Here is a 25,925-nt window from a genome sequence, read left to right as displayed (position 1 = left end):
ATGCTGCTTAAAACACACACACACACACACACACACACACACACACACACACACACACACACAGGGCCTTTAACAGTTGAGCTTGCATTAGGACAAAACACTGTCAAAATTCGTATAGCTTCCAATGTAACTGGCAAATGCAGTGCTTTCACTTTTCTTAGGGTAACCTTGGATCATTGTTAAGCAATATCATGACAGTATCGCTCTAGGATAAATAGGATATATATGTACACAGTGTACTGTATATACTGGAGAAAGAGATATTCTTTTAGTCACATGCTTTTTATTATTACTTTAATTTACCTTGTGAAGATAACACGCTGAATTAAATAATGAAAGAGAGTAATGCAGTAAGCTGGATCTTTGAGAGACAAAATCTGGCTCTACCATCTGTGGTGGTGTTGAATTCACCTGTGTGTGTGTGCGTGTGTGCGTAAACGTGTGAAAGACTGAGAAGCAGATCAATGTGCCGTGGAATGTAAAGGTCGTGATTTTTTACTCGTATGACGCACATTATAAGCAACTGCTGTAAGGTAGCTTGCGCTCTTGTGTCCTTGATTTCAGTTAAACTTTAAAGAAAGAGTAGTTCACTTGAAAAATGTCATTATTTAACCCTAATGATGAGGTTTCACACAATGAAAATGATTTGAATAGTCTTTATATATTTTCTACATAGAAGTTTCGTAGTGGCCACCTGATAGCTTTATGTGACCCACCAGCTTAAACCAGCTCCTTCCATGTAGACCAGCCAACCAGCTTGGTCAAGCTTCCAGCCTGGTCAAGCTTTTTAAGGTAAAAAGTGTCCAAAAACCCCTTTTAAAAGCTCCCTTCCCAACTAAAACCAGGCTGGGAGACCAGTTCAAGCCAGGCAACCAGCATATGCTGATTTTAGTTGGTCTTTTTATTAGGGTATTAACTATTATTGTACGGCAGTGTGTAACGATTATTCCAATGAAAAATTCAAGACATTAGGGTGGGAATATAATAACAAAATATCCATTTAGGTGATTTTTCCTTTCTTTTAATGTGTTCATTAACTATTAAAGACCCACTGAAGTACCTTGGCATGCACAGCTTTGTTCAACACGGCACGGAAACAGAAAGTTAGTGCAGGGTATACTGCCGATGCTTAATATTTCATGCATTTTGACTTATTAACACAGTTAAAGAGTTCCTCATGCTAAAAATAGGCAAAGTGTCAAAAAAGCAGTTGTACGTGTGAGAGTATTTCTCTGGCAAATACACTTCACCAGCAGTGGCAGGCGGTGACTTCTTTTTTTTGAGGGCGCACAATGCGAAGTTCGTCACAACATGTGTGTAGCTCGTCATGTGTGTGGTTCCTTATTTCAAAATATGTGTTCTGCGCGTCGAGTGATCCCATGTGCACCACGTGTCTCCCCAAAACAAGTGCCCGCCTCAGACGCGTCCAAAGGGTTTATGATAAATGAGACACTCGCGTTTGCCAGATACTCGCATAATCTCATGCGTAAGAGTTTACTGTTAAGGGAGTGTCTTGCGTGTTTTTTGTGAAAGTGAGCATCTCTTTTATCATAAACGATGTGCAGCAGGCACTTATTTTGACAAAACACGTGATGCACATGGTTAACATTATGCAACAAACACATATTTTGAAAACACGAGCAACACACACAACACTCCGAACACTTATTTTGAATTTGCGCCCTTCGGATGAGCAGCCACGAGCTGCCACTGATCACCAGGGTTCGTACAAGTTTCTGTTTTTTTCAAACATGAGAGATTCATACGTAACAATATTGTTTCTTTTATGGGCAATATCAGTGCAGGAAGTACAGTGGAAGTCCTTATATGGGCACTTTAACCTTGTTCAGTTTTCCAATAAACCCAGCTTTTTGGAAACAAAGGATATAGTTTGTTTATCCGGGATGAAGCGGAGTTGTGCAAATTAAGCTGGATTTCGTTCAAATGGGGTGGTCCCAGGAGTCTGAAAAATCATTGATCTGTATTTGTTCAAGCGAGAGACTGTAAGTTTTGAATGAATGCTTTGAAATGTTAATTATTTTGTGATTTTTTTTTTTGAGCACACTTGTTTACAGGTTTTCTTAAAAAGGATCATTTTTATTTCTCTTAAGTGTTGTTTTGAATTTCCTGGTTATCCAAAAAACACTTTAAGCTTCAAAAGGCACTAAAAGAGTTAAATAACTAACCATATTTAGGGGCGGTTTCCCGGACAGGGATTAGCTTAATCCAGGACTACGCCTTAGTTTAATTAGGAAATATAACTAGTTTTAACAAATATGCCTTACTAAAAATATTACCTGTGTGCATTTTGAGGCAAAACAAAGGTCACTGATGTATTTTAAGATATGTCAGTGCAAGTTGTTTTCAGTTTGAACAGCTCTTAAAAATGTTTTAGTCTAGGACTAGTCTAATCCCTGTCCGTGAAACCGCCCCTTAGTGTCCTGAAGACATTTCCTCTTCTACTTTCTTGTTGTGATAACTGTTGTTTCAGTTGTTACACAGTTGCTACACATGGCCCCAGTTTCACAGACAAGCCTTAGGTAAAGCCAGGACTAGGCCTTAGTTAAATTAAGACGTCTAAGCATTTTTCATAAACATGCCTTAAAGGGGTCGCACACCGGCCGCGCGGCTTAGGGCCACGCCAAAAAATTGAACACATTGTTTTCTATGAGTATAAGCACACCGGCGTCGACAGGTGGCGCCTGTCTGTGCCCCCCAGCTTTGACTCAGGAAGTTGCTCAAATCCCTGTCGCGCCACACAGCGGCACTAACAGTTTAACATTAAATAACATCATATTTGTCCCAAATCCTTAACGTTTAACATTGACTGCTAACGTATATTTAGCATTTTGAAGTAGATGCTATCTGACGAAGCTCGCGCTATTTAATGTACGATACCTTCGAGTTGTCCTAGATGCGGCGCGGCGCTGAGCTGCGCGTCTGGTGTGCGACCATCTTTAGTGTGTATCTTGAGACAAAACAATGGCACTGGCATATTTTAAGATCTGTATGTTATTTTCAGTTGACAGCTCAAACATGTGTTTTAGTCTAGGACTAGCCTTAAGCATTGTTTGTGAAACCAGGGGATCATTTCAAAGCAAACATACCAAAACTGCCTAAACAACAGTTCAGAAATAGAGATGTGCACTGAAAGAGGCACAGGACAAGACTTATCTCAAATACAGGATTTTTTTTGTATAGCTTCAGGACATTTAAATATGTGGCAGGATTTTGGGTCCATTTGAAGCTTGAAGAGACGATCACCATAAACTCCAGTATTAACCAGAAAACTTAAAATACTTTAAAGTATTAATACTTTTAACAAAATCTGCATTTGGGTTCTGAGGAACAAAAAAAGATATTTTGGGGTTCAAACCACATGAGGGTGAGTAAATAATGACAAAGTTTTGTTTTGAGGTAAATTGTCCCTTAAAACATCAAACACTTCAAAACTTAACCTTTCAAGTTTAAGTAATAACAGTAGTGTACAACTGAATAACAATTTAAGCCAAAGAAATACAAAGTCGAGAGTTTTTAACAGTCATAACATCAGAAAAAACAATGATATAACCCCAATGCATTGAGCTTAATCTCCAGACCATAAGAAATGGACAATGGAGTCTGACACCTAGTGGTGTGATGTTGAATGCATAAATTGAATGTTTAATTTAATGTTTTTGTGGCATAATTTTGGCATTGGACAAACAATACACATTCATACCCTTGAGAATACACACACAGTCATTATTTTGTTATTTGTAATATTGTTGATAGTTTTTACTATATGGCCACTATAAGCGATCAGAATCACATAACACTGTATATCATTCATAAACATGCAAGTGCGCACACATTTTGGCTTAAAAGGTGATTCACTTTTCATTGTGAAAGGTCTCCATCTGTTTTAACTTGTTTTACATGAATTAGTGTTTTAATGCATTTTAAGGTCACAGTTTGAGAGCAATAGGGTTAAAACAATAAAATATAATACATATTTATAATTCAGGCTTGTACATAATCAAACATAGATTTATGTAGATCCCAAAACGTACATTTTGCATACATAAAAGATGTAGATTTTTTTTAACCGAAAGCTACTTGGGTATAAAGTATGAATTTGCTACAGCCATAGGTAAGTTCATCTTTATAAGAGATTTCAGACTGTACATACTGATGCTATACATTAAAAAAGTTTGTAAAAAGCATAGAGAAAACAAACCTATTTCTTTAGTAGATCATCATTACTGTAAATGAATTCAAAAGAGTTAATCTAAAAGAGACCTTTGCTCTTTTTCAGATTGAGTTGTTTCCAGTTCGGGAGTGCGTAAAATTCCTCCCGTGCCATTTCCAAAATAGTCTGGAAATAAAAACAATCTGTCAGCTTCGATTACTGTACGCATTATATGAACATATGCTGCAATATGCTGCTGTCAACAAAGGATTTCCAAAATGTGTCATTTTTGCAGAAAGTTGGCACTGCTTAATTTAACTGGCAGGCAATAAAGCCTCATTGGCAATCTGTTAAACCAAATTGAAACTCTCGCAGACTTTTATTGACAAATTGCTTGAGTGGAATTACTTTTCATAATGACCGCATTATACTGAGCTAACAGTCCTAATGATATATTTTAACTCGGTAGAGGTCGAGTTAGATGAGGTTATTACCTGGAAATCTTTGTCGGACAGGTAGCACTCGATGTGGAGGGGGTCTACTCCCTCTGGAAGGGGTTTGGATGTGAGCTCCTTCAGACTGTACTGCTGTCTGCTAAGTTTGGACAGGGCATCTTTAACCAGGATTACTTTATTACGGACTCCCTCTACCTGCAAAGACATTCAAACACATACAAGGGTATGTTAATCATCCACAGGATTTAGTTTACAGTTTACCCACCACCAAAATATAATTCTCCTAATTTAATGGTTTCATGTCAGTAAACCAAATTTCACTGGTTTTCATGTGACCATGCATGCACTTCTAATAGAGGCGGAAGGGACACGTTTCAGCAGAAAGGGATTTTGGTATGTTTCTTACACAAAGCAATTTTTTTGTACTTTAATAGTGCTATTTTTCTTTGTTTGGAGTTTGACAGACCCCATCTTATCTCTCATTATATGAAAAGGAGTGACAATGATACAGTATACACAAAAGAAAATAAGTCTAAAAAGCCAGAAGGATGAATAAATGGAGACAGATTTTTATTTTTGAACTATTCCTTTAAAGAATCTTAACTGTCGCCTTCCTGTATACAGGACACCGGAGTTTACTTTAATATTTTTGATGTAAATTTTTATCTATCACGACAAACTATATATCACTGGAAAGCTCTAAAAGTGTAGTTTTCATACATCATCACAATTTTGGAAGAATTATCATGTAGTGAGAGTTAGTTTTTACAATGTCATGGCCCACATGTAGGCCCAATATGCTTTTACATATTTATAACACTAAACCTAAAAAATCATGACAAACTATATAATAATGTAGTGACAGTTTTTTGTTACATGACCTCCGCCATTTTATATATTCATAATTCTAATATCCTATTATAAATCTTCAAAAATGTTGACAAACTATATATCATTGGAAAGCTCAAGAATGAAGTTTTCATATTTAAAAACGTTTTAGCAGTAATAATAATGCAGTGACAGTAATTTATTAGTTTGTGACAAGAGTATGCAGCAAACCAATGACACCTAGTGGCCTTTGTTGGTAAAACCACAAAAGTGACACAAACCACTTTTTTGTGATTTTAGCTTGAAATTTGGATCACAACTACTTGAGACTTATGGCTTAATTTTTACATTATTTCTTTTTTTATATTTACACTTTTATAATTTTATTTATAAATTAAATATGTTATTGCATTATTTTTATTTATTAAAATAATTTCGAACTGAAACAAAACCTTGTAAATCAGCAGCAAGTTTAGTCTCCTAAACGTTTGAGTTATTGGGAAATAATTCGCATGAGATGTTCCTAATCCCATTAATAGATTAGAGGACTTCATCCTTTTTAATTTTATTTATAGAATGAATATGCTATTGCAATATTTTTTGTTAAAACTGCTATAACAATTTTTCTGTTTAATATTATCACCTTACATTGTCTTCTTTAAAACAAGACCAAGATTAGGTTTCTTGACCAAAAAATGCCAGAGTTTTATTCATTTGAAGGTGCACAACAACCCCCCCCCCCCCACACACACACACACACTTAAAAGGGGTGAGTGACAGTGAAATAAAGCAAGTATTCATTCATTCATTCATTTATTAATTCATTCATTCATAGAGTACATGAGAGACAACCCAAAGGTAGTCTTGAGAGATATGATGAAATCTATCCTTGACGTACCTGCACTTTCATGTTTGGGTTTTTCTCCCAATAAGGAAAGATGTTGGTAAAGGTGAGCGGCTCTGCTCCAGCCAGGATCAGGTAGGCCTGAGGAGGACGTTTGGAGTTTCTCCCTGAAGAACAAACACAAAAAGCTCTTTATTACATAAGAGATATGAGATGGGGTCTGTCTGATAAATTTTTAAGCTAAAGTTATTGTAATCTTCTCCTTAAAAGCCAAGAGAGAAAAAGCAAAAAGTAATTTAGCACACCATTTTATTGTTTAAACGCCTGACCTTGGCAGTACTGAAGCGTCGTCTCCATGGCACACTTCCTCTCACTGTCCCAGCGGATCTTTGCCGAGCCGGTACATTCCGTATCTTCTGGCTGCACTCCTTGCCATAGGTACACTTCCATCCTATTATCCACCAGGAACAGAGCTGCAGAGAAAGACAAGAGAAAACTATGACAACAATCCAACTGATTGGCCTTATGTACTGTATAACACATGTGCCTGCAATACTATTCATTCAATTCATAACACCAGTATCTGTGGTTAGACCAGGGTTGTCCAATCTTGATCTTGGGTAAGCCCTGTGTCCTACAGTGTTTAGCTCCAAACTTAACCTCATGAGTTACAAATTCTGTAGGTCAGCGGCCATACTGAACCATGATTGTACACCCCTGTGTTAGAGTTACAAGTTGATGTACCAGGCTGAGGGGCCGAATACAAATTCTCCTGCAGGAATGGCATTGCCATGATGGTGCCCGTCACTTGGGTGGGGCCGAACTGCTCCTCTGCCTTAAAAGTCTTGCTGCTGGCACTCAGGCGGAAAAGACGTGGTGTGAAATTGTACTTCCCTGGATCTGCAAGGACACAGCTATGTAAATATATTGGCTGAAACACATCACAATCACATAAACAAACAGGCGTTCTGTTTTAAAACCTACATAGGCAGCTTTTAACTCTTTCCCCGTCATTGACGAGTTATCTCGTCAATTAAGAGAAAACGCTATTGTCCACTACGCTTTTACCCAACATATAAAACACTAAAGCATCTACGGATCCAAAAACAGGAAATACTCTGTGTGTGTTTTGATTATCGCTCCGAATCGGATTAAACAAAAGTCCTTTGAAAAAATGCAATTATCTCAGCTTTTTGTTCAAGATGTGGTATTTTTGAAGAAACCTACCCATATTTAAGAGGTGATAAAAAGAAAACATGAAGATAGGATAAAACGTTTTTTTTTTCAAAACAGAGGGTCAACTTTTTTTTAAACGATGGCAAGGAAAGAGTTAAAGACACGTAGACGCACTCCTGATCCAAAGATCACAGTATCACATGCATCATTTGTAGAGAAGGCAATCCCATAATACACTAATAATCTCAGGTGGGAAATGCTAAATCCATTCAAAATGGATAAAGATAAAAAAAGTTGATTATAAAAATGCTTATACAGTATTTTATAGTTAGTCAAGTAAGTAGTTCATTAAAATTTAATTAAAATTAACTGACTTATAAAATATATAGCACACACAAAAAATGGGTTAAGTTTGAATGTTATTAGCCTAGAAACATGCAATAACAAAACCTTTTAAATCACCAGCAAGTTTAGTCTCCTAAACATTTGAGTTATTTGGAAATAATTTGCATGAGATGCTCCTAATCTCATTAACTCATTCACCGCCAGCCTTTTTGAGAAAAGTTGCCCACCTGCATTTTTGTGATTTTAAAAAAATTTTCACAAAATTTCTTGCAGGAAAAATTATTTTCTATAAATATATAAACATACAAATTATATCAAATTAAAGAACACACCCTCTGCTTTCAAACAAGCAATAAACAAACAAACAAACAAACAAAATGGGGAAAAAACGTTTCATTATATATTTACTTTTTCTACTTAATTTAACCACTGAAATATGGATATTTCTCTTCAAAAATACAACATTTTGAGCAAAAAGCTTAAAAAATAACGTTTTTGTAAAGAAATTTATGTTAGAGATCAGACTCAGAATGACTATCAAACATAAAGAGAGTTTAAATAAAAGGTTATATTTTTTTAACTTCCGTTTTTGATAAATTCGTTATGTGATAAAAGCGGTATTACACTTTCACTTTGAAATTCGTCCAGAAAGGCATACTTATTAGTTAAATATGAACTCATAAATGACGAGATAACTCGTCAACGGCGGTGAATGAGTTAATAGATTAGAGGACTTCATCCTTATTAATTTTTCATATTTTTTGTACCTTCCAGCATGCAGTCATAGGCCTTCCTGTCCTGCTTGCCGAGAGCTACCCAGAATTCCTTTGGTTCATTTCCTTCCTCTATTTCATGTACCTTCAAACTGCTGTTACTGTTCATACCCAGCTCACAAGGACACCTGTACATACACATACAATAACCACAATCATTCACATTTTATACATGCACAGAACCTGTTAACCCTTGCGTGTGTAACTGCTTACGTTTGAGTGAGTCGCTCCACGGTCCTCTTGCCCACCTGCCGTGCCCCGGGATGAGACTTACAGCCGTGCCACAGGTACAGCTGCCCCTCCTGTACCCCCAGCAGTACCAAACTAGCTCGAGAACGCAGGCTGGCACAACAGCACTCCACCTCAACCAAGCAACCCTCCACTTCTACCTCTCCACGTACGCAGAACAAACGCCAGTCACCTAGAACAGATTCACACACATTCATATTATTTTTATTACTCAAAAATGTAAATGACTGCATTACATTTATGCATTTTACATTATTCAAAGTGACTAATATTTTATCAGCACATGTGTTCCTGGGATCGAACCCATGACCTTTGCGCTGCTAATGCAATGTTCAACCAACTGAACTAGAGCTACAAGAACAATATTTTTTATTAATTTTCCATTTTTAAGTCTCCTGACATTTCTCCCTGATTTCCTGCTGTCGCCGGAAGCTCCCTTTGCGTTACCTGTGTTTTTGGAGCTGTCCTCCCTCGAGCCTCGATGGATGATTAACCCTCCCTGAAAAAGTTGAAGAAAGCAGGGCGGCTCTTTCCCCTGTGTGACAAGCACTTGCGCCCCCCTGTGGTTGCCCAGCTCCACCGTCATGAGAGCAGATGTTCCTCGCCCACTGACGCTGGAGCGACGTCCCTGCCAGAAGAAGCATGCCGTGCGCTCCCTGCCTGGTCCAGCCGTACTCACTTCACCAGGTTTTTGTCTTTTACCAACTGCAAACACAAGCAATCAAATATTCAGCACCTCCCCAGTCTTCATGAGGTCCAAATCCGAATTTGGTTATCACCCCAAAATGAAAACTATGTAAATTAATTATGCAAGATTTATGCATGTGGCAGACACTTTATCTAAAGCAATTTAGGGACTGGAACCCATAACCTTTAGCCCCTATTTACATCTGTTGAGTTGATGGTGACATCACAGCTGAACTAGTTGCAACCTTCACTCACCGACATTAGTGATCGAATACTTCCAGCGGATGACATACGTGTCCCCCTCGTGCAGCTGACTCACGCTTTCCGGAGGAATCTCGAAGTCGTCGAACTCGCGGATGTGCCACGCGTCCACAGCTACGGTGGCCAGCTCCGCCTGCCGCCCATCTTCCGAACGGACCGATCCGTAACCTCTCTGCACATTCACTCCCTCCAGCACCGTGCTTCCAGGGCCCGGCCCTGCCTCCAGCATCTCTGACACATCGCACGGCTTCAGGTCAGAGTCACCGGTAGGTAGATGCACAGGACTCTGGATGAAAAGAAAGAGCCGGTAAACATCTTTTGATGAAGATGAAGAGAGGAGTACAACAAAGCTTTCTCTGAAATCGCTGTTACCTTCACCTCCTCTTGCACCGAATCTTCTTTCATGGGTTTCCTCTCTGCCCAGTCCAAAAATTTCTCTCTGAACAGAGCGGTTTCGTTGTGTTCTGACAGCCGACCGAATAGGGCCCAGCTCGGCCTGCCCTCACCTTGTCTACTCATACACACAGATACAAAAAGAGGTCAAAATCATAAATAGTCGAAATCAAGCAGAAGCATTACAGGCAACCATATAATTATCCTAACATTACAGGTTGGGTGGGATTAGACTACCCGCAATAAACCACAGCCTCTCTCTTTCCATATCCCTACTCTCCAAGAAATGTCAGCAAATACACAAAATGACTGACACGCTCCTAGTTTACAGGGCTTAGGGCTGTAACAGAAAAAGGTGTGGTTTTTCATGACACATACTTAGTTATGTGATCTCTCAGTTAGCTGGAATATTTATATGCGGTATACCACAGAGAAATAAACCTTCAAATTTGTTACCACTTGGGGGCGGTGTTGTGGCAGTATGCCACACATGCAGTCACTTTTTGACTCATCTAAGCTCAGATCTACTCAATGCTTAAGACGTCATTTACACTAAAATTCGCCCAGCCAGGTCTCTTGCATTTGCTCTCAGCCCCAAACAAACAATATGAATTACAAGAAGAATATCCGCTCACTTTGGAGTGTCTGGATTGGCTGAAGAGGGGTCAAGAGGGTTGACCCTGCATGTGCTGTAGTCGTACGATCCACTCCACAGCTGTTTGCCAAGCTGTACCACCACCTTCCTGTTACTAAGAGGAACATCCTTCCCCGTCCAGACGTACACTTCGCTACCGAAGTCAAACACCAGTGCCTGGGAAATAAACACACGTTTTGGTAAGTACAGATCACTACCATAGGAGTACGTGAGCACAGTAAGGGGCCAATCACACCAAACGCGTTTTAAACGCTTGGAAGCGCAAGGCGCGCCGCACTGTCTTTTTTGGTCACTTTAAAAAAAAGAGCAGTGCGGCATGGCTTTTTATATTGCTTGCAACCACCGAGTAAGCGGTCTTGTCAATCAAATATTGAAGCGTGAGCGCTCTTTTGCGTCATATTAGCAGAAATTTTAAAAAGAGGACCCTTGGTCTGACCTTCATCGAGGGTGAGAGGTGCACAAACACGCAGGAGAGAGTGAATGGACCACAACGGAAGGCCCACCCTCTCCCCTCATTCATTTCAGGGTTCCCACACCTAAGTTAACTTCAAATTCACTGACCTTTCAAGGATTTTTCAGGTCCAATACCCTCAAATTCAAGGACTAAATGTGGGGACACGTTTCAAGTGAGAGCAAGGTTACATTGTGTTACCTTTTAAGATACTTTGTTACAGTTCCCTTTTGAGGGAATTCGTGCTGCGTCACTGTGGTGAGACTTTGGGGATGCTTCCAGGCGTAAGTGCATCTGAATGTGTATATCAAATTCAACCAATGGTGAGGCTTAATGACAAAGACAGGTTGACGCGGGAGTCAGGAAGTATAACGCTATCTGAAATATTGCCAAAGGCGGCGTTACAGGGACGCAGGAAGTAAGGCAAGGGAGATGCAGCGTCTCATCCCCTTCTCAGGGAACAACAGTTACATACGTAACCCCGGACGTTTTCATGTGTCAAACACAAAAAAAAGCAAAAAAGCATTTTGGTATGAATCAACATACAGAAGATATAAGCATTTAAAGCAAACATTTTAGCATGTGTGCTTAAAAAGTCTAGAATTTTATGATATTATCCTACACTACACAGGAAATATTTTTTTTTTCAGAAAACGTCTTGAATAAAATAGATTCAAGCACTTTAAATGACCTGTATCTATGTATGTATATTTTCAAAAACTCCCCAGGGCCTTGAATTGTTTTCTCCCAAACTTTCAAGGATTTCAAGGACCCGTGGGAACCCTGTCGATTGGACAATGGAAAGGCACGAATGACGTCGAGTGCTTTTCCGCTTTCAGCGCTCCTTTAAAATCGTGTGCTGTGGCAGGCGGCAAAAAAACGCAAGGCGCTCTGCATGCATAAACAGTGCATAATGCTCACTGCCCATAGATAATTATCTGAAAAAGGCGCCTGCAACTGCCATAAACGTGTTTGGTGTGATCGGCCCCTTAGGACACACATGCATAATAGCACAGAAGAGACTTCAGATTTTTTACCTCTTTAGAGTTGAGCAAAGAGACACTGGGGATAGATGCCAAAGCTTCCTCATAAGGAACCAACTTATCCTCCACCAGCCTGTAGACAGAGTTTGACTCAACTATAGCATTCTCATAAAGTTCATCTTCCTCCGGCTCTCCTGCACCTGTAAAACACACAAATGATTACTTAAAGGGATAGTTCGGTTTGGTTACAAAAATTCCTCAAAATATCTTCCTTTGTGTTCATCAGAAAAAAGACATTTACAGATTTGAAACAACATGAGAGTGAGAAAAAGATGACAGAATTTTAATTTTTGGGTTAACTATCCCTTTAAAGGAGCATTTCACCTATAGAAACATTAATCTTTATTGAAAGTGCCTCATATTTGTGGTCGAAATATAACATCCATTTCGAATTCGGTGCCTATTTGACCGAGAAAAGGGGTGTTTGTATTTACATCCCCTCAACAAAGATATTGGACTTCCTGCTTTCAATGATGCAAAATGATGATTTTTACATCATTGAAAGAAGGAAGTGCAACACTGAAATCTGTATTTCTTCTGTCTCAGCGGCAACTGAGGAAATGATGCACAACCATTCAAAAACATGACTGGGGTTCTAACTATACAAAGCTTAAGTGTCCCTTTAAGGCTGAAGGTATGGTGCATTTTTACGCAAACGCAGGGGTCCGTGTAAAGTCTGCGTGAAACCAAGCGTACATTGTACGCGTAGGTCACGAATGCGCCTACAGGAGAATGTAGTATGTAGCCGAAGAGATGCATTGCATTTTGTCGCAATGAGTATGCATCGAACGTCTGTGTACATGTACGAGTTAAATAAATAAACTATACTTTGCAAGGCGGTGCACCCTTGATCGTGCACATATGTTCACATACATGTAAAAAACAGACTATAGTCTTGACTTTAGCTATAGTTTGGGAAAAGATTTGATACCAAAAGTAAGTTTGGGAAGTTAAGTTATAAACACTTTTTATAAACACCTATTCTTTACTGATAATCTAGCACAGACAAGATAAATATAACTTAATTAAGCAATATCGCTCGAGTAGGAGTGTGATATAGCTCTCCACCTCAACCAAGCAGGCCTACGGCCTCGTGCCTCTGGCCTAATCACAGCCGTGATGATATAGAGCTGTGTCGCACGACTCCGAGAGCGATATTGCTTTTATACAACAGTTCCGACGGCACACGTTTGAAAAACGAAAACTAGAAAACAACAACGGAGTTATTTTAAAAGCCTCTTTGTTTGAGAACTACTTCTTCCGCCACAGATTTGAGGGCGGCCAGAATGACAGGTAAAACTTTCGGCTGCTTTGAAGCTCATGACAACTCAATGGACGGAAAAGCCGTTACTTTATATTACCGTTTCTTGGTCACAAAGTGTAGTTTTAAGATTAGTTCAGTCGAGAATGTATATGTATCATATTTAAATCTGCAGTCGATTAGTAAAGATAGCGCCTGTTTGAACGTTTGCTTAGTGAGATTCGGTACGAATGAAAACCAAAGCATGAGCGGACGTCAGTGTTCACTCGCCCCGCTGACCACCGCCCTCTCTGGGCTACATTTCTGACAGAGATACCCTGGCTCTCATGTTGGCCTTGTTTGTTTATGATCGTCAAAATGAGATCAAATCAGCAGTATTTGGTGTCATGATCAAACTAGTACTTGTTTTTTAATTCACATTTAGTGTCTTTTGTGTTGTTATTGTTTTGGCGCGAGGTAAAAGTTAATAAAACTACTTGTATAACGTTACTATTGCTTTCTCATTTATTCTTAACGTGATACGAGCACTCGATTATTATTATTAAACTTTGTTCTTGTCAGTACTATATATCTCATAACATGTTTTAATAGTCACATCACGATAAAGTAAATGATCAATGTCCACATTTAAAAGCTGCGGTGCTTACCTGCAGTTCCACTGTGTTTTCGCGTTCTGATAAGAAATATAGCTCCAGGAAAAAAACGAGTGTCTATATTCCTCTTTCCAAGTGTTAATCGTCCACACGATGTGACAAGACATTTCTCCCATTAACTTTAACGTAACATACAAGAGCGCTGATCTTTGAAGGAATAATAACTTCCGATTGGGGATTCACAGACTGATTTATGAGCTAGTAAACTAATGAGACACACGGAGAGTGATTCACACAGCGCGTCTGTGTTTTTCCATTCAGAGATGAGCCTGCTTAGGACCTCCATTCACTAGGTGGCGGAATGATACAAAAGGTGAAGCGGTTACAGTGCCGATATCAGCACAATATCGCATAGCTCTTAGCCAATCAGATTCGAGAACCAGAAAGAACTGTTGTATAAAATAAAATAAAATGCTTTTTTATGCATTTGTTGGTGAATATTCTTTGAGGAATAATAATAATAATAAGCAGGACTCAATTTTACCATTCATGACATTTATTTCATAATTTGACCATAATTTATAAAATTTACTTTCTTACGTTTCCTTTCCTGTCAGCCGTAGTTAGTAAAAGTTATTTGAGTGCTATTTTGTTTTCAGAAAAAAAAAATTCTTTAAAATAACCTACACTGATGAACCATGTACAGTACATAAGCCCAGGTCATAATGTGCCTATCAACGATGATGTCATGCTATTTCTAAAGGTTACAGGCCAACAATAAATAGAGCCAAATGACATACAAAACCACAAGCATTTTGGGTAATCTGCGCTTGATTGCTTAACATGAGTGAATTCTGGCGCTGGGTCGAAGTCTGTCAGTGTTCTGTGAACACTCTGTTTACATTGGCCTGTAAATGGGTGTGTTTACGGTGTGTGTAATGTTATCCTCATCTCAACATCTGTGCAACATGTGCGGGGCCTGGCAGGTGTCTGTGTATATGTATGCACCTCTGTATTCAGTCTTTCCTCCCAGCAGACTCCAGAACTCTTTGGCTGAACGATTCTCCGTGTTGATGCCTTCTTCCAGCAAAGTCACCTGCGGCGCCTTGCAGCCCAGATCTCTCTTAGTCTGGACGTACTGGGCCATCTCTGAACCCTGCCACATAAATACACATATACACCGTTTGTGTTTTTGCACACAGAAAGAAAAAATTATTTGAAGGGCAAATCTGATTGGTTTTATGCCATTTTATAAAAGTCAGAAGTTTAAAGGTCACGTTCTTCCTGATCCCATTTTTTAAACCCTAGTTACGAAATAGTAGTTCATTTTACTAGTTATAAAATGATAAAGCTCAAAGTTCACTGCCAGGCGATATATTTTCTTTAACAGAAATGCCTTTCAAAGCCTACAGTGAATGGCCGGTTTGGACTACAGCCCTCTACTTCCTGCTTCAATGACGTCACTAGAACAGTTTTTTTACTAAACTCCGCCCACAGGAATACGTCAGTCACAAGCTAAGCTAATGGCAAGCTAAGCTGCTATCGAATCACAACACGCTAAACAAGCTACACAACAGAAATCGTTACGTATAATAAAACAAGGAAGACATCAGCTCGTTTTTAGGACAGTGAAAACAGCGCTATACAGACAAGTAATTTATGTGAAAAAGAATGTTTTTTTACACTTGAAACATGAACACATGTTATATTCCGCATTGTATACACAATCAAAGCTTTAAAAACACAGAAAAAAACTAAACTTTTAAGGTTTTTATTAGTCTGCAAGGTAGATTTCACTTCTAAGAAAGGAATTAGGGATGCCCTGATACAAAATTTCTGTGCCGATACCGATATTTGTTTAGAACTGATAACAGTAGATACCGATAGTTTTGCTTTCTACTTTGTTTTAAAGTATTATCTTGTGAAATCCTAGAAGTGCAAAGCGTGCAAACTGCAATTCTGTTGTCACTGTCACCCAATTCAAAATAATCACACAAAAATGTGGGGAAAATTCTTAAACCGATTATATGCCGATATATCAGTACATCCATAGAACAAATACAATATAATCACTTCTATCTTTGTGAGGTTATAGCATAGAACCCATTAAAAAATATAGTTCATGATACCACCAATATATCGCCAAATATTTTGGCCGATAGTTTAAAAAGAGCCGATAGTCATGGCCGATAATGTTGATTAAAGAGAACGGGAAAATGCAATGAATTTGAGGCTTTGTGTATAGATAATGTAAAAAAACATCACTAGAGTCATGTTCAATAGTAATGGTCATTATACATCGATCAGCCATTATGACCACCTGCCTTATATTGTGTAGGTCCCCCTTTTGCCATCAAAACAGCCCTGACCCATCAAGTCATGGACCCTTTCTATCAGAACCAACATTCACTTTTTCAGATATTTCAGCTCGTCTGTTGGATCGGTTCACTTGCGCCAGCCTCGCTCCCCAGGGGCAACCATGAGCCTTGGCCGTGTTGTTGATGTGTTAGTTAACGCAAGTTAATATAACCACCAAACTATCGGTAGACATCAGTCTGAATAATCGGCTATCGGTATCAGTGGAAAAAGTAATATTGGTGCATTCCTACTATATATAATAATGGATATTTTTAACACAGCTGTTCATTCTATTTTGTTTTATTTATTTGTCTATGAAAGTCAAAACCTTTTGTATGCACAAAAAATGTCAAATCTATTTTCTTGTATACCTGAAGGACTGACAATGCAGTAAAAACTTTTGACATTTTTGGTAGCATGCCATTTTTGTATCAAATATTTCAGACACAAACAAAGACCCTAGATGCTTTATATATTAAAGTCAGATGTTCTCTATCTCTTGTAATGTTTTCTCGCCAGAGTAATTCCCAAAGTGGACCATACTTCAAGCAGAAAGTCAGACTCTGGCTCTGCAACACTATATTTTATGTAATAAGCACTGGGCATAGTTTTTGATTCATTTTTGTATTTATGAAGTACCTTGGCTTTTTCGATGACATTGGCAAATTCACCACACCAGAGGAAGCAGTGTTTGGAAGTTATAAGCAGATAGCAATCCCCGCTGTTTAAAGAGCGAGCTGTGGGTTCAACCAGACGCACTTGAATATGTCTGCGCCCTGCGAAAACATACATGCAAATGTTAAATGCAAAGCTTGCACATTTAATATCAACTGAAAGCCAAAGCATTTGCTTTTGTAAAAGACATTTAATGTGCTTAAAAAGGAATCATTTGCTGGTAATACATTAAACAAAGAAATAAAATGAAACTACCTTTAATGTGGATGAGCATGAGCTTGTGGAAAGGCACGGCGCTGTTATTGGTCACCACCTCTGTAGACTTCACACTCCGCAAGTTGACTTTCCTAAAGTTTTCTTTGCTAGCCAGACCTGCCAGAGCTGCGTCTGCCAGATTCGAGTGCTTGGCCACTGAAGACATTAAAAATAACAGCGTTTGTAATTGGCACATCATTATTTTATTAGCTCGTTTAATGTAAGAGGGAAAGACAGGAACGTGCACCGCATTAAGCTCCTAATAACTACACCACTTTCTTATATCAAATAAGAACTAAGAGACAGAAAAACCACACATAATTTTGAAAGCCACATTCTAGCAATGGCATATTTTATGTTTTAATGGAGAAGTGTGTGCACAATGGCACAAAAAGATTTTTTACCAATCAGTGATGCACGTTCAGGGCACAACTGGCAATCTAGTTTGATTTTGCACACACACATCAGCTTTGAACAAAACACAAAAAATAATAATCTTACTTCGCTCCATCTGTATCCTTTTGGTCTCCACCGATGCCACATTGAGCCTCTGTTCGGTGTACGTCTGCCTGAGGTCATCTCGGGCTGCCAGGGTACGGAGAGGATTCCTCGAACTCTTGGTTCTTCTGCAGGGCCGCACTGCGCGCTTGTGTTCCTCAACAGCTGAAGTTAGTCTGGAAGTTTATGAACAAATAGATTTTTCACACTGTGATACATGTAGACAACATATGGACTGATGTCTTTAAACATAATCTCACCTTGGGGTGTCTGACTGGAAGATGCTGAAGTCCTCTTCCTCATCCAGAATAAGAACGGAGCTCAGCGTGGTGGGTGATAATGAACTGTAGAAACGGCCAAACGTCTCGTCGTCGTCCAGGGTCATCACCTCCTTCTCCTTTTCCTCCGTGACCTCAATAGTAGAGTTCTTAGTGCCTGGTACACCTTTATTGTGAAACATAACTGGAGCTGTCAATCAGTGTTCATGTATTAACATCAATACATTTATTAAATTTGACTTCAAACCGTTTCATTTTGCAAGCATTTTTAAGTTCACACCCTGTCTCCAAAACCCCATCTTAATGTCAGCAAATCAAAATGACAGGCAGACATTGTTAACTTAAATCAGATGAATAACCTTTATTGTGAAGTCTGTCCAAGAATGACTCCAGTTTGTCAAGTCTTTTATCTCCTTCAGCATCAGGACGGCTTGAGATTTCTGTCACAGAGACATTTTCAGACATGAGTCTGTGAGACAACGGTTCTGATACAACTGTACATCAACGTCAAAAAAACAATACCTTCTAATGGTTTGACTGGTGTGCTGTTGCTGGTCTTTTTGCTGATGATGATGGGCAGATCTTCTCTGTTAGGTGACACCAAGCCTGATGGGAAACAGATGTAAAAACATTCCAGAAAGGCTTTCTTATCACTACCCTGAACAACAGGACAGACAATAAAACCTGAATTGCGGCTGTCTACCAGGATCAAGATATGCAAATCTTTTTGTTTGGTTCGCTAGAGCCGGTTTCGTTCGTTAAAAAACTTTTCCCCCTACCTCTCTTAGCCATTCGTCCGGCCACAGAAAACTGGGTGGAGTCATTAGAAGCTCCTTTGCCTTTGGTCTTCCACATTTCCTCCTTCTCCTGCAAGATCTTCATCCGCTCCGCCAGCGACATCTTTGGTTCCACGTCTCCAGAAGACTTCTGAAGACAAAGCGAGAAAAAAAAACATGACTCTTTATGCATTAAAGGGTCAGTTTATCCAAAAATAGTTGGCCGATATGTCCCATTTTGAGATCATCTCATCGTCAGCCTGTGAGATTGCCGATACACAATAGGCGAGGCAGTAGTTTACTCATTTATTTATTTATTCATTTTTTATTTATTTATGACAATTCACTTGATTGGTGGACAAAAAGGAAGCAAGGGCAACACTGTCATGACCACAACCTTCTTAAAACTGATACCATTATGTGCGTCATTAAGTCCAGGCGCTTAAGTCCTCTAAAATTTCCTGCATGCCAGGAAGTGGGAACAACAAACTCGCTGGTTTTAACCCTCTGCACACCAAACAACCTCTCAAGTGCAAGAAAATGTCAGAGCTGCACATATTACAAGTTCTGGTGCTAAAAGGAGTCCATGGCACGCGCATTCAGGTCCGAGCAAGCGTCCAAGATGCGCACATTAAGTCCATGTGCGTGCGAGAGGGAATCCACATGCATTACAAACTCTCTCTCGCAAAGTAAAGCCCACAAACCGTCTCATGCGAGGAAAAGCATGTAATGCGCGCATGTTAATATGATTATAATAAACTATCGTCAACACGATACTATCGTCTATCGGCACAACCCTATTTTCAACAGTACTGAAGAAGATCTATTCTTGATGTTTTGATTATTTTATCCAAATTTCAACAAAAAAATTAAATAAAATTTTTGTCACCCTAAACTTTTGGTCACCATTCACATCCATTGCAATGCAAAGAACAGCTTGAACCATATGCCATAAATAATTATAGCATAGTGGAAGAAGTGATGGGTATATATACCGTATTTTCCGGACTATAAGTCACACTTTTTTTCATAATTTGGCTGGTCCTGCGACTTATAGTCAGGTGCGACTTATATGTCAAAATTAATTCATACTGACTAACATGAACCAAAGGAAAACATTACCGTCTACCAGAGCATGTGAGCGGTGCGGAGCGGTGTGACGCTCCGCTAAATATTCCGCTCTACTGTTCAAGTGCTCCACTCAGTCGCTCACCGCCCAAGCAAGCGCTCCGTTAACTTTCCGCTCACGCTCGCAAATAAACCAATTCCCGCTCAGATCCCGCTCCGACAAAAAAAAAAATTTAGTAAGCCTAATTGTTTTCTGTACTGACGTTCTTGGATAATTGCATTTAATTAAAGTATTAGCTGATAAATAGCAGTTATGTACAGTTGTGTGTTGGCTATTAGACCTAGTTTAACTGATACGGATATAATTCAAATTAACAATTTGTTTCCACGACATCCACATGTTTTACTAATTCACAATTTTAAGTTATAATAAATGTAATAAGTAATTACGAAATATTATAACAATTCGTTCCCCTTACGAGAAAAAGATTAACAAACTATAATATTATATAAATATATTATTTGAAAAAAACTAAAATAAATTGAAGAACAATTTCTTAACAAGAAGGTTTTTAAGTGCGAATTTACATTGCATCGGTAAAAACAGAACACAGTGTCTTAAATAAATTAAAATTAGACAGTATTTATGAACCTGTAAATGTACAAATCGAATGCAATACAGAATATTTACTTATGGCATTTTCAATAGTATATTAGTAGATAAATTAACATGTATCTATGAAAACGAATAAATCATTATTTTGGCTAAATTAATCTGGATAGATCATTTTAGTCAGACTAAACATTTCATCATTTCAGTACAAGAACAAGCTTAAATGCTATCTATAACAACTTACATTTTATCCCAAAATGTAACATGGTCGAAAATATGTAGAAAGGTTGGTAGAAATATAGCCTATACGAGAACAAATTACAGAACAAAAATGTTTAGGTCACGCGGACCGAACGAAAAGCCGTTAATTAAGCGGACTCTCTGCAAAATAGAGGACGTGCTGAATCAGTTGAGTCGGCAGATTATCATCAATGTTTATAATGTTCCACGCAGATACTGTTGATGAAAACATTTAATATCTAAATGTCCAGGTAAGTCAAGTGTTCAGTCAGTTAATACTAAAGGCACTGGCGTTTTTGGCTACAGCTTCCTCATCCACGGAGTGGCCGCTGTACATACACAAAGAACTATAAATGTTTTTATTTTTAGTGGTTTTAATGCTGGTAAGCAATCAGTTATATTATGTACAAATATATTTGTATTTGTGTTGATCAGTTTAATTTATGAACCTGTAAATGTACAAAACGAATGCAATACAGAATATTTATTTATGGCATTTTTAATAGTATATTAGTAGATAAATTAAAATGTTTCTATGAAAACGAATAAATCATTATTTTGGCTAAATTAATCTGGATAGATCATTTTAGTCAGACTAAACATTTCATCATTTCAGAACAAGAACAAGCTTAAATGCTATCTATAACAACTTACATTTTATCTCAAATGTTACATGGTCGAAAATATGTAGAAATGTAGCCTATACGATAACAAATTACAGAACAAAAATGTTTAGGTCACGCGGACCGAACGAAAAGCCGTTAATTAAGCGGACTCTCTGTAAAATAGAGGACGTGCTGAATCAGTCGAGTCGGCAGATTATCATCAATGTTTATAACGCAGATCTGTTGATGAAAAATTTTAATATCTAAATGTCCAGGTAAGTCAAGTGTTCAGTCAGTTAATACTAAAGGCACTGGCGTTTTTGGCTACAGCTTCCTCATCCACGGAGTGGCCGCTGTACATACACAAAGAACTATAAATGTTTTTATTTTAAGTGGTTTTAATGCTGGTAAGCAATCAGTTATATTATGTACAAATATATTTGTATTTGTGTTGATCAGTTAGATTAAAGTTATTTTAATCTTTAAAACTGCATCTAGATGCAGACGACGCTACAGTTATTCTGTCATCTTAGTTTCATTTCTTTCATTTATATATAAGGCTGGCGACTTCATTAAAACAATATTTGAACTCCATAACTTCTTGCTAGCCATTTTTACAGGTTCTCAAACTAGCAAATTACCAAAGGGCATTCTGGGATGAGCGAGCGGTGCTGAGCGTATTGAGCGAGCGGAGCGGAATTTTCGGAAATGCGCTCTGCGCTCTGATGAAAATATCACCGCACCGCTCAACGCTCCGCTCCCGCTCCGCACCGCTCACATGCTCTGCCGTCTACAGCCAAGAGAGGGCGCTATATGTTGCTCCTGTAGCCTACCCCTGAAAAAACTGTTAACTGAAACATTAATTTAAAAACAACCGAGAAAGACTTAAACAAAATGCCCCCAAAAAGAATAATAATTTTCTAAATAAATGCAACATTTTTTGACTGATGCGACTTATACTCCATAGCGACTTATAATCCGGAAAATACAGTAGCATAAAAAAACTATTTCCCTGCCACTGACGAGTTATTTCGACAATTTAATTTTAAAAATTTAATTTAAATTTTTTTTTTTTATTCCAGGCAGTAAACAATATAGTAAATCATATAGTGAAAAAAAAAAAAAAAAACGACGAAAAAGAAGAAAAAATAATAATCAAACAAACAAATATACAATATTCAAATATACAGATATAATAATCATATTCTGCCTGAAAGGGAGTGGGAAGAAGACAACTTATTTAATCCCACCCCTACGTCACCATTTGTAATTAATATTTAGGCTTCATATTTACTGTGCTCTCACAGTAAGTACAATTAAGAGAAAACGCTTCCTGTTTTTTTGTTTAAAAGCAGAGGGTCTATCCTTTCATTTGATATACTGTATGTTTAGTTAGGGGTTCTTGCAGACCAATCACAGCACTTGCGGTACGCATATAATTGCGTTGTTACATTTTTGGGGAGGTGTGCATCAGGGTACGACACTATACGTAGACTACATTATACACTATACGCCAAGGGTCTCCAACATGGTGCCCGCAGCCTCAATTGTAATTTTTATTAATTACATATTTTTTATATTAGCTTGGCTTGGCATACGTATGTTAACATTTTAAAAAATACAAAAAAATATCAACAAGTAAAATGAAATAAAATCAACAAGTAAAACAAAAACATTTCGAGTTCTCAAACTTTTTCAGCGTGCGGCCCCTCTCGTGTACAACACGTTCCCACGCGTCCCCCCCCCAAATAATCTTTAGGATAAAAAAAATGTAACATTTGAATAAAAAAACATATTAAAATGATACAAAGTAGTGCTTTTGGGTAGAAGCCTTATCTCACCATCTTGCGGCCCCCAGTAGACTATATCTAAAAGTATCCCTCCAGATTGTTTTATCCATTGTGGTAGCCCTTGCGCACAAAAAAGTTGGAGACCCCTTCTCTACGCATTAGTATGAATTGAGCTTTAGAAAAGTGAATCCTGGACATTAATAAACCAATTAAATTCCATCACAATCCAACCAGCCATCAAACAAGCTGCCCAATCTAACAAAGACACAGACGCTACAACCTTCAGTTAACCTTATAACCGTGAGGAATGCACATCAGACTCGCTTTTCAAATTTCATTTATGCTTAATGCAACTAAATTCTGCCACTGTTATGAAATTACAGTAATATACCATGGATGTACACTATAAAAAAAATTTGCAGTAACATGTTGCAGTAATAATTATTAATAATAATAATAATAATTTGTTTCAACTTTACTCCTTTGGCTAAAAGGACTGCGATCCACTTGGCAGCTGGAGAGAGACATTCATTATAGTCTTGCTTATGTGGACGCAGTCGGTTCACTGTAAATCTCATAGTGTTGACACGCTATAACAAATGTCTTTCCAAGGAATTCACAGGCCCTAAACTGCTTGGATCTATGAAACAGAAAGGCAGGCCAAATGGTTTATTCAATTTAGCTGACATGTTCTGGAGGGAATTTTAATTACAGGGACCAGAGACTGCATGTAGATAAATTACATCAAACTAGTGAAACATTAAATGTGGGTTTGGATGCAGTTCGAGTTCAATACGAAACCGTTCATCAAACTCAAATATGCTTTTAAATGGTTTTATTCACCTGGCTCGCTTAAGGGAGGCAGGGTTTAGATTGGACCTGTAAGCCTGTTTTCCACTGAGGAAAAGCAAGACCCAACCAAATTTCAGATTACCTCAGATTTAACTGAGGTGGAGGAATATATTTACAAGGAAATCTGTAGGTTAAACCAGAACTTTTACTTCTGAAAGAAACTGTATTAATTTAGGTATTTTTGCCACAGTTATTAATACCATACAAGGGTCAAATTAAATCTATAAAATGTTGCGAGCCACACAAGCTGCTCAATGTGACGAAATGCAACAACCTCCAGCTGCATACACAAACAATCAACATTTAATTGAAATCAGATACTCCAGGGGAAAAGCAACACCACGAGTGTCAGAATCAAAACACCCATCTGTCACCAGCAGTCAGCCACTTTACATTATGAAGCAGACACATCATAAATGAGCCCCATATGGAGTGTAATAACCACAGGTATCTGTTATTGGGCCAGTCGCTCGAACCGTTACTGTGAGAATAAAACTGGAGTTAATAAATTGAAGGTTTAAGGGTCTCCACTGCACCTCTACTTCACATCTGAAACATATGGTGTCCTTTCTATGCCCGAGCAGAAAAAAAGATCCATTTAGCATTTAATGTTCAGAGCCATGTGGAGAAATAAATAAATCCTGATGAGTTCCTCGTCCTTTTGATGGGAATTCAAAAATGTATCTGCATGCAGTTTTGCACATACAATAATATGCTAAAGTCTTTAATGCTCAATAAAAGGATCACAGGGAAACTGCTAGTACTGTGCGTCTTGCCCTGAAGCCTTGCATGAAGGCATTTTTATTTTTAGGAACGCAGTGTATGACAAAGCAACAAAACAATATCTTATTCAGGAGCCTCAGTTTTACAGTAGTTATATCTAAGGAAAGATACTGACAGCATTGGAGAGCTGCCAGTTTACCTTGGAGCATAGTTTACCTAACAAGCATGAATTATTCAGATGCAAACATCCAACTGAAGGCCGTTCTCATGGGATATGCAAAAAAAAATCACTAACAGACGCGTTTAGAGTGCTTAGAGACATTGAGACACACAATCAGATAAAAAATAAATAATAACAACCACAGAAAACACTGCACAGTGTTACTCACCTGGAAGGATGGGACTATATGCTATGTTGAGGCAGAGAGGAAAGCAGAGAAGACAGGGCAGGTGCCTGAAGTAAAGAAGGAAGGACAAAGAGGGTAAAGGACAGAGGTCAAAAGGTCATTTTGAATATAGTTGGGCGAACCTCATGAAGAAATGCTCGGGTCATATTTCACCCCAAAATCACAAGGAAAAGAAATGACATTTTGCTTAAATTGAAGAAGTCTATTCTGGCTATTTGTTAAATTGTTTTTGCATTTCATTTGCATTTTTCCACAGCACTGTTCCAGCCATTATAAAATCTTTCTGGTCCAAAGTCCCTCTTCTCAGTACTGTAGATATTCTTATCAGCATTAATTATTTTACTAGAATAAAGAAGATACATTAACATCAGCTTGACAAATGCAACCATGATGAATAATCACAACTGCACTTTACAAATTGAAATAATGTAATTTTGTTTCATTAACAAGAGAAAGGGGTTTTAATTCATTAAAGGGGTTGTCATTCACAAGATATTTGCACAAATAAAAAGTTTATTGCAGTTTATCTACTTACTAAAGACAGTTTAATCGGACATGCATGTTTTTTGTTTTGTTTGAATTTGTTTAACTAAAGTAACTGC

At 38.2% G+C, this 25,925-nt stretch overlaps 1 protein-coding gene across 3 annotated transcripts in view; it reads right to left on the bottom strand.

The window, feature by feature from the left end:
• Window positions 1-3,642: 3,642 nt before the first annotated feature.
• Window positions 3,643-25,925, bottom strand: part of svild (supervillin d) — a 74,064-nt gene continuing 51,781 nt past the window's right edge. For all 3 annotated transcript variants that reach the window (XM_055175955.2, XM_055175956.2, XM_055175958.2), the window contains 20 exons: window positions 19,029-19,176; window positions 18,772-18,855; window positions 18,609-18,689; window positions 18,232-18,415; window positions 17,975-18,147; window positions 17,474-17,629; window positions 17,183-17,319; window positions 15,194-15,341; window positions 12,326-12,471; window positions 10,818-10,993; window positions 10,162-10,300; window positions 9,784-10,075; window positions 9,289-9,546; window positions 8,806-9,013; window positions 8,587-8,720; window positions 7,043-7,198; window positions 6,628-6,771; window positions 6,353-6,465; window positions 4,666-4,821; window positions 3,643-4,357 (listed from right to left, as the gene is read on the bottom strand). In XM_055175955.2, coding sequence (XP_055031930.2) covers window positions 4,271-4,357; window positions 4,666-4,821; window positions 6,353-6,465; window positions 6,628-6,771; window positions 7,043-7,198; window positions 8,587-8,720; window positions 8,806-9,013; window positions 9,289-9,546; window positions 9,784-10,075; window positions 10,162-10,300; window positions 10,818-10,993; window positions 12,326-12,471; window positions 15,194-15,341; window positions 17,183-17,319; window positions 17,474-17,629; window positions 17,975-18,147; window positions 18,232-18,415; window positions 18,609-18,689; window positions 18,772-18,855; window positions 19,029-19,176 — 3,120 coding nt within the window. In that variant the 3' untranslated portion in view covers window positions 3,643-4,270. The remainder of the gene's footprint in view (window positions 4,358-4,665; window positions 4,822-6,352; window positions 6,466-6,627; window positions 6,772-7,042; window positions 7,199-8,586; window positions 8,721-8,805; window positions 9,014-9,288; window positions 9,547-9,783; window positions 10,076-10,161; window positions 10,301-10,817; window positions 10,994-12,325; window positions 12,472-15,193; window positions 15,342-17,182; window positions 17,320-17,473; window positions 17,630-17,974; window positions 18,148-18,231; window positions 18,416-18,608; window positions 18,690-18,771; window positions 18,856-19,028; window positions 19,177-25,925) is intronic.

Source organism: Misgurnus anguillicaudatus, chromosome 4 (assembly GCF_027580225.2).
Source record: "Misgurnus anguillicaudatus chromosome 4, ASM2758022v2, whole genome shotgun sequence".
In the NCBI taxonomy this organism is placed as follows: domain Eukaryota; kingdom Metazoa; phylum Chordata; class Actinopteri; order Cypriniformes; family Cobitidae; genus Misgurnus; species Misgurnus anguillicaudatus.
The sequence above is the reverse complement of the archived record's forward strand: the minus strand, read 5'-3'. Positions and strand labels throughout refer to the sequence as shown.